The 9,548-nt window shown below is 40.4% G+C and overlaps 1 protein-coding gene and 1 long non-coding RNA gene across 2 annotated transcripts in view; both read left to right on the top strand.

Annotated features, from left to right (window-relative positions):
- Positions 1 to 379: 379 nt before the first annotated feature.
- The window catches only part of LOC127603889 (uncharacterized), a 33,057-nt gene continuing 23,888 nt past the window's right edge, over positions 380 to 9,548 (top strand). The window contains exon 1 of the long non-coding RNA XR_007963151.1: positions 380 to 479. This is a non-coding gene — a long non-coding RNA (uncharacterized LOC127603889). The remainder of the gene's footprint in view (positions 480 to 9,548) is intronic.
- Positions 4,835 to 6,404, top strand: LOC127603880 (galactose-specific lectin nattectin-like). Its single transcript, XM_052070564.1, has 6 exons — positions 4,835 to 4,884; positions 5,017 to 5,079; positions 5,208 to 5,294; positions 5,406 to 5,528; positions 5,931 to 6,033; positions 6,177 to 6,404. The coding sequence occupies exons 2-6, from the start codon at positions 5,017 to 5,019 to the stop codon at positions 6,257 to 6,259; spliced, it is 459 nt and encodes a 152-aa protein (XP_051926524.1). The 5' UTR covers positions 4,835 to 4,884; the 3' UTR covers positions 6,260 to 6,404.

Raw genomic sequence — 9,548 nt, 5'->3', positions numbered from 1 at the left:
TGATTGAAATTGATTTCTACAAAAAAACAAAAAAAAATATATGCTGTTGTGTGTGTATATTTATATATATATATATATTTTCCCCATGTCACTCTATGGAAAGGTGTTTGATCATATGTACGGTAATTCCCATTTTAATACCACCATAATTGCGGTTATAGAAACCATCAATGCTTGATAGAACACAAGGTAGCAGTGCATGCAAATGTGTCATGTAACAGCATATGGGGCAGTTCATCACACTCATCAACAAATGTTAACTTTTTTTTTTTTTTAATCAATGATGCAGCGAAACTTTTCTGGATTAATTTTTAAACGGATTTGGAATCTCCCCTTGTTTTTTCTCGAGCAAATCCTGTTTTCGTAATATTATGTTGTGTTTATTATTTTACCTTATGTTAACTGTTTTGTAAAGCGCTTTGTTACAGCTGCCGCTGTTGTGAAAGCGCTATATAAATCAGCATGTATTGTATTGTATTGTATTATAAAATAAATTAACTTATGAATTAAGGGTTTAAGCCAAAATATGCGGTATGCCATTGTAATCAATATTTATCGAATAACATGACACAAACGTAAAATATTTCCAGAAAATCACCAGAGATGTTGATGATGCATTTCGCTCGTCAAATTCGGTTGGAACTTGTGAGAGTAAACAATTCGCACCATGGTTGGATGAAAGTTATGCTGATGTCATCAAAGGCCCATGCTGACGGCTTGAGACGGACTACCCCGAGCACTGTTGTCTTCGTACATTTTATGCTCAAAACAGTCGAGATCCCTTCCAGCTTGTGTTTGCGCTACAGCGAATAAATCGATTAGCATTCCCGCTAATGTACACTTCTTCATCTGTACAGACTGGACTTACAGTAATATGGATGATGTGCTGTCGTTGAAGCCCTTTGACAGAAAATGACTCAGTGTTTGCGTTTGTGCACGTGGCTCTGTGTTTTGTTTGTTTGTGTGTGTGTGTGTGTGGGTGTGTGTGTATGTGTGTGTGTGTGTGTGTGCGCGCGCAGGTGCATCAGTAATGTTATGGAGCCTGGCTCGTCTTCCAGCTTTGCAGTCTCATTAAGATAAGCCGCTTCCACTCAGCTGATGAATGTCAACAAGTAGTGAGTCAAACTCTAGACATGACAGACGTGCACACACATTACACACACGGCTCATCACGGTCGATTTGTTTATTTTTCTCTGGAAATAGCCAGGACGGCGTACACGTGTCCATCTATCTTTCCGCACAAAATGCACTCTCGTGTCGTATCGTGATTATATTACCCACGGTTCATGTTTTTTAATAGGGGGGGGAGGTTGCTTAGGAAATAGATTGTAATCCATCCATTTGTTTCCTCCAGCCTTTGTCCTCAATGGGATGCCCCTCCCGGCAGACTTTGGGCACAAGGTGGGATACACACTGGAATGGTCGGGAGTTAATTGCAGGCCAGATGACTGGTTGGTTCACTGCAAGAACCATGGTGTCAAATTTGTCACATTCACCCAATTGGATTGGAAGTGTGGTTGTGGCCCAATAAGCTGTGAATCACAACAAATAGTTTTGCTGCACATACCGGTAATTAAAAGTACATTCGTAAAATATTCACGTTTTTGTCTGATGACTGTGAATTTTGTGAACCCGTATAAATCATGAACCACCTCCACGTATTACATACGCAGTGAGCAACTAATTGAAGGATAACTAGTTTTGACATCAGAAGTCAAGAAGAAGGGGTTGTTTATTACATTGTAATTAGAACGTTTTAGATGAAAATTTGAAATTTTGGTTCAGATTTTAGTTGACATGCTTGAATTGCTTAAGCGGGCCACATAAAAGGATGTGGCGTGCCAGATCTGGCCCCCGAGCCTTGACTTTGACGCTTCCGGGTTACAGGGCGCATGAAAGGGTAAAATATTCGCAACTTACAGATCACAGTGGAGGTGTAAATGCACAGGCCATCAAACCCTAGAAATCATTTTAAATGATTGAGACAACCTCAACTGACTCATCGCACCAAACAAACTAAAACGGTGCAAGCGGTGGGCATGTCAGCTGAGTCGCAATGCCTTGAAAGTTGTATGAAAGTGTTTTTCCTGGTTATCTCAGAAATGAATTTGAAGAAAAGCAAATCATTGCTGGTCTTTATGAGAAATCCAGAGTTGGGCCAGTTCAAGACTAACACATTTGGGAGTTTAGTCAGGGGACAAGACAGAGAGCTTCAAAATGTGGTCTTGGGACCGGTCTCAGATCTTTCAATGTGACTTGATGCCGAGGGCAATATCAAGCAATCTTGACGTAAGCAGGATTGACAAATCAGTCCAAGTATCTTGGCTATGCCAATGTCACACCCGAATGATTCAACTGACGAAAAAAAAACCCTTTCATTCACCGCTACCCTGTCATTGCCCAATAAAATGGATAAGTAAAAAGATCAAAGTGAGTCACCAGCAATCCAAATTTGGGCCTAACAAAGAAATCATTTATTTCCAGCCATCCACTTTTGGAGTTCCTTGTCATGACTCAACTCATTTTTGGCGAGCGGTGGGCAAATCGCAGGGTTATAAAATAACAGTGCTGAATGGATGATCACGTGACAGCAATTGTGTTTCTGGCATTTCAAAAATGTTTCCTCAAGGCTCTTCTTCCATGACCAGTTTCACTGGTCAGGATGTATGTATGTAGAGCACACAAGGAATTTGTCTCCGGTATAACACGCTGCATTAATATCATAAACAAGGATATGACAAATAAGTATGAAAAAATGAAGTATGGAAGGACATTTCGTAATGTAAGTGAACCGGAGTGCGGTGGTACCATCCCGTGACAAGTGTGAGACAATGTGCAAAGTATCAAGCAGAGCTAAAGTGATCAGTGGTAGAATACAATACCATAACAGTTGTACAGCTGGTGCAGAAAATCATTTAACCATTTTAAAGTGACCAGTTTTGTACGATAAATAGTGTGAAATTGTGCAGTTGTCCTTGAGCGCTTTGAAGTGTCTAGTGCGGTGGAGTATATGTCAGTGACTGTTTAGGGAGTTAACGGCTAGAGGGAAGAAGCTGTTCAAGTGTCTGCTGGATTTGGTGCGCATGGATCGGTAGCGCCTGCCTGAGGGGAGTAGCTGGAAAAGGTGGTGGGGAGGATTGAAATTGAAGGATTTTGAAGGCCACTCTGCTCTTCGGAACCTTGAGTCCTGGAGAAATTCTTTTGTAACCTTGCCCACAATTCTCTCTCTTTCTCTCTCTAATCTAGGAACAATTGCCTCATATCGCAAAAATATTTCTACCTCTTCCCGCCTGGCTACTCCATCGATATGAGGTGTTGGCGTACGTGCCACATTACGGACGTGTTGCATTCACATAGAAGTTATTTTTTATTTTTTTTCTGAGGGAAAGGATTTATCAGAAAATCTGATTGGTGCATCATGGCCTAAGGTTGCGGTGCATCAAGAGTTGCAAAAATTGTTGATAAGGTTGAATGATCAAATAAAAATGAACTTTGTTTCACCTTCCTTGAAGCTGACGTTTTGGTTAAGTTTCTTTCCTGGCTTTGTTCCTTTTTTCGTGTAATTGCTTTTGTATTTCAGCTATTCTAATATGAGAAATGTAGCTGGAGCGCAAGTAATGGGTAGATAAACAGGTCTAATTGCATACAATTAACTGTCCTAAATTGTCTTCCAGCATGGGTTTACGTGCTGCTGAGTGACAGTGTGAATTTTATTTCCTTTTTTTGTGTGTGTGTGTGTGTGTGTGTGTGTGTGTGGCGACCAGTCCAGGCTAAAAATAGTTTGCCATTCACACAGTCAGCTTGCCCTTGAACAGGATAAATGATATAAAAAATGGATGGATAAGTGGATGATGGAAACTAGTTGGACAATTGCACGGCACGCAAACAAAAATTATTGTTATGACTGGAACAGAAAAGTATTCTCTCGTTTAAAGATGCCAGTGATGCAGCAGAAATACAGTACCTGCACTGCGACTATCTATCTATTCATCAATCTATTCATTATCTATCATCATCAAAGAGCTATCCATCTAGCTAGCTAGCTAGCTAGATGGATAGCTCTTTTCTTGTGTGGATTAGTCAAGATGACCAACGCAGAACATAATTTCCACTGACAATCCTGAGTCTCCGCCACTAACATTTGTTTTATAATACACACACACACACACACACACACACAAATCTCCTCTGGCATTAGACAGATCCAAATACTTTATTGTGTATGACCAAACACATGAACAGGACATTCATCTTCCGTACCGCTTGATCCTCACGAGGGTCGCGGGGGGTGCTGGAGCCTATCCCAGCTGTCTCCGGGCAGTAGGCGGGGGACACCCTGAATCGGTTGCCAGCCAATCTTTTGAAACTGTCCTGTTCATGTTTTTTTTTTTTTTCATGTTCATGTATTCCAAAAACATGAACAGGACAGTTTTAAAAAAATTACCAAAAAAAACACAGGGCATTCTGACAGCCAGAAAATACAATGAACAAATCCAAATAGTAGAAGACATAAAAAAATGCTAGGCTAACAGTTAGCTTCTAACCTACAAAGGGCAAGTGCTTTTGAAAATGGACGATAAAATATTTCTACATTCGTCCCAGAGGTGTGGCTTTCGATGTCCAAAACGGATTTGGCAAAGACAAGAACGTTAATGGTTTTGTTTTGTTGTGTGCGCGTTTTTTTGATGACTGGATTTTAATTACAATTAATTACATAGAAATGATCAACTTTTTTTGGGTTGTTGTTGCCGAAACTCACCCGAATTGTCATGTGATCTTGGCACCCCTGGGATATTCACAAGTGACACAAGACTGTCAGCCCAACCTTTAAAGGCGATCGCTCGCCGTCGTGATCGTCAGCAGCAAACCTCGCGACTGCAAAGGTAACTTTTCAAACTCCATTCAACTTGTTAGGATGGACTATTTGTCTTTTTTTTTTTTGCTTCAATATGAACAAATGTCAATATAGCCTTCGTTTATTTGTGACAAATAAGGGTTTTTCCATAATTGTACAGATGGCATTTACTCTTCGCTCATTCCTCCTCCTTTGCATGATCAGTGGGGCAGTGACTAAAGCCGTAAGTCACACTCTCTCCCGCCGACTTAAATAATACGTGAATGTGTTTACGGTGGTGTTTGCTCCATTAACGTCTTCAATTGTGTCAATTTTTTGCAGTCTGATTTTGAACAATGTGCTTCTTCACAGTGGAAGCGGTGTCCAGAGGGCTGGATTGAGTTGGAGCACCGTTGTTACATCTACCAGAGTCAACAAATGACATTTTTAGGAGCAGAGGTTTCGAAAGCTTCCATGCAGTACATGTGGATTTTAAATAGAATTTAAAATGATGTGCTGATTTGTTTATTTTTACGATTGTTTTTTTTTTTTTACTCTGCTTTCTTTCAGAACGCCTGTAATATTCTTGGTGGGAATCTGGTCTCCATCCGTAATTCCCTGGAAAATGCAGTCGTTTTTGATCTGATTCAGAGCGGCCCCACAGCCTGGATTGGACTGCATAATGCAGTTTTGGTAAGAACACCCCCCCCCCCCAAAAAAAAAACTGGGCAGTCCAAGAAAATGAATGTCATCCATATTCTGAATGTTTTCATTACTCTCTTATGCTTTTTTAAATTGAGTTAAAACAGTTTGCAGATGTCATGACACCTCTGTGTCCCAAAGGATCAAGAATTACGGCATACTTGACACTTTTAACAGTCCACGGGAAATAAACCGGATGGGGATGGTGGATTTTTTGAGTTCCTATAGCGACTAGGGCAGGGGTGTCAAACTCAAGGCCCGGGGTGCCAAATCTGGCCCACCACATCATCTTACGTGGCCCATGAAAGCCAATCAAACATGTCAACTTCCACAGTGCCCCCTAAAACTCATAACCCTATGACTCATTCAAATCTGACTTTGTTTTTCTGGCAGGATCAGGACTTCCTATGGACAGATGGCTCCGTTGTGAAATTCACCGCTTTTAATTCTGAAGGGCCTGACGGCTTGGGCAACTGTGTCCAGTTTTCTCGAGTTGGTATGTAAAGTTTGCAATGAAAATAATGCTGTCATACATCGACATTTTGTCGTCATCTATAATGTGGATCCGCATACCTTGTTATACTGGCAATTTTTTTTTTAATGAAGGACATTTAACATTTGAACATTTCTTTCTTTCAGATGGATTTTGGCAGGATCATCCCTGCGATGTGAAGGCCCCATTCGTTTGCATCCAGGATGTGGAGTTTTTTGGCGGCTTCTAATCTGTCCTTTTACCACCGCGTCTTCTGCCACGATGTCTTTCCCGAATCATTATGACGCAACGACGCTCTTTTCTTCCTCCAAAATGCTGAGTTATTGGCAACACGCTGATATGTTCATTAAAAAAAAAATCGCATCTGCATTCAATTGTGTTCGGATTTTGTCTTCTGAAACTTGTCGATGGTATCGCTTCTTCACAGAATGGCTGCAACAAATCCAACATATTCAATTTGGTAAAATAATATCTTTCTTTTTGTTGATTTGAAGATAAATGGGACAGAATGACCACCGAATACTTGCTACTTAACCCTTTCGGGGACAGCGTTGATGACAGTGGACAGCTGAACATGTTACAGTATCAGGTTACAAGGGTGCAGGAATGGGTTAAAGGACCCTCGGTATGGTGTCAAGATGGTCCATTTTTCTCGAACAAGCGTTGTTTTGAAACACTTCTGATACTCAATTTGAATGAATATCAAGTTTTATAAAGGATCGTCGGAGATAGGCACTCAGAAATAACGACAAGACACTTCTGGCTACCAACAATAGGCACTTTATTGGTCCCACACAGAAATGATAACACAGTTCAAACAAGTTGTATGAAGCTAAAGAACTCTTACCGTGTGCCAGTAGGGTGGAGAGCCAACACCCTCAGCAGAGTGAGCTTCAATACGAGCTAGGCGTTCGTACGTAAACCCATAGCTGACTCTGCTGAGGAGCATCGCTCCCCTCCTTTTATCCTCTAAAGTGTGTGCATCGGGAGAGGTGAGTGGCCATTCTCATCCCTCCCTACGCCACACTGTTTGTTGTGTAACCAAGTGGCACGGACTTGTAATTATTTACTTGCAATTATTCCAAAGCAGGTTCAAGAGTTTATCTCACTTGTGATCATTTAAAAGCATTCCAAAGGGTTTATCTTATTTGTAATCATTTACTTGCAATCATTCCAAAGCAGGTTCAAGAGTTTACCTCTGAGAAGATATACATTGGTTAAAGGAAACATCACAAAATATCTTAATATACCAAGCGTCTTGGGAGGGGGGGGGGGGGGGTCTTTGAGATGAGGTTGATTCTATATATATATCTACATGCACAGATTCCGATCTGATTGAAAAATAATCTATTTATGGGCGAAACAATACAATACGATTCGGTTTAGTATGGAAGCGATATGACACTTTGTTGTCTTCAAATACTCAAAAGAAAAAATTGCAAGAACCAGGGAGAAGTCATTCCATTGTAGATACCGCCCACCCCCTTCTAGTGAGCCTAAAAATGAGCCTGATCGTTTTTTAAAAATTATTATATATTTTTTTAACCTTGTCTTTTTTGCCATTTTACAGACAGAAACATCGGACAGATCATGGAAGAATATCCAGTGTGCTTTTGTGTCTCACGGGAGGTGACGGGCAGTATCCAGTTATTGAGAAATGAGTCTCATTACACACACAAACAGTCACTCAACCACCCGATTGAACCCCTTGACCGGGTGAGTCACTCTTGTTCTCTATCTTTGGATGGTCACAATTAATGGCCTCTTCGCAGCCTGCCATTGTCACCGTGCCAGTTGCTTCTCCATGACGGCCTCATAATGTTAGCATATGCAAATTAGGAGACGTATTAATAACTAGGGAAGGCTGGAAAGAGCCACCCCTGGAGGGAAGTGACGCATGTTTCTTTCTGACAGTGTGGAGTGATTTGGAGTTGAGCCTGCCTTCTGTAACTCCAGGGTGTATAACTCACTACAGCATATTTTATACTTCTTAAAATTCAAACAGCTGCATAACTTTACACCAACAGCTAGTGTCAGAAAAAAAAAACGCTCTGAAAAGATATTATGATACTAGTATACAATTTGTTGCTTGACGGCCGTAAAGCAATCTGTACACTTTGACATTTCAAAATAAAAGTAACAACATTTATAAATAACGAGAACAACAACGAAAATGGATTTAAAATATACAACAATCCGCTTTGCATTGCCGTCTAGCAGATTGGAATCAAAAGTTGTTGCATCCTTTGCGTGCGTAAGTGACGCAGATTAGAGGGTTGGGCAATACTGTATGTTGCGCGAAACAAATGAGTAAACAGCTTGTACGTTGCAAGTCGCGAACGGGAATCATCATTGGCCGTCGCCATTGAGATAAATGCTCAGCGCTAACAATATCCTGCACTGCGTTGTCTGATGGTTTTTGTGAGACGTCATGGCTAATTAGCACTGAGCAATGAACTCTTCGAGTGGAAGAGAAAATTGGTACTGTAATTATGGTGGCTGACTCAAATCGCTTGTGATTACTGTTTGCAGACAGTCATTAGTGGCAGGTTGTCCGAAGTGATTATTGATTTCTAAAAAACAAACAAAACAATGCATGTTAATTTTATGCTTTTGTGTGCTTAAAAAAAAAAGGCCATAAAACTAGTGGTCTGTGTTCACGCTCACAATGGCGCAAACCACATTTTTCTCACTGATCTCACTCATCTGCAAAAAAAAAAAATCAAAATAAAGCCAATCTCATCGTAATCCGAATTAAGAGTTCATCCATGTGTCTCTTTGATGAACATAATTCTCTATTTTTTTCATGCACTGTTGCCAGGAAAACAGATTGCGCAACATAGTGATAGATGTCATCATAAGTGAGTTAAAACGGGGTACCTCACATTACCGATTGCTTTTTCATTTTTATTTTTTTTACCCCCCTTCGTGGAGCGTATATGTCAGCCCCGCTCCTGTGCAATTATCAAACGGCTGTATATTTTGCTGGTCCACAGAACGTTCAAGTATTATTCAAAATTGGAAGATGAGATGCCAAAAACAAAAGAGTGGTTTGTTAACGTCAACCTTTAAACATTGATGTTAGAGCAAAGTCGTCCGCACAGGAAGACAACTCAAACATTTCACTTTGCAACGGTGAGCTAGACGTCCTAAAACGAAAATCCAAGTAACAGTCAGGTTTTTATTTGTTGCCAGGCAGACTTCAAGGACTTCCATTTTAAGCAAATTACAGACCCGTAGGAAGAACTTAATCGAACATGAGAGATGGAATTATAACATAGAGAAGGTGTCACCAACATTTTTGAGGGTGAGAGCAACTTCATGTGTACCGATTGTGTGAAGGGCTACCAAATTGATACACGTCTGAAATAACATATTTGTCCAAAATACCTTCAATAATATGAGGATGTGTTATTTTTAATACTTGATGATTTAAATTGTCAGACTTTGATCGTGTTTCGAAATGTCTCACAGTACTGCCAATGTTTGCATTTTTAAATCATAATTTCTACTAGCAA

This window comes from Hippocampus zosterae, chromosome 7, assembly GCF_025434085.1.
Source record: "Hippocampus zosterae strain Florida chromosome 7, ASM2543408v3, whole genome shotgun sequence".
In the NCBI taxonomy this organism is placed as follows: Eukaryota; Metazoa; Chordata; class Actinopteri; order Syngnathiformes; family Syngnathidae; genus Hippocampus; species Hippocampus zosterae.
The sequence above is the reverse complement of the archived record's forward strand: the minus strand, read 5'-3'. Positions and strand labels throughout refer to the sequence as shown.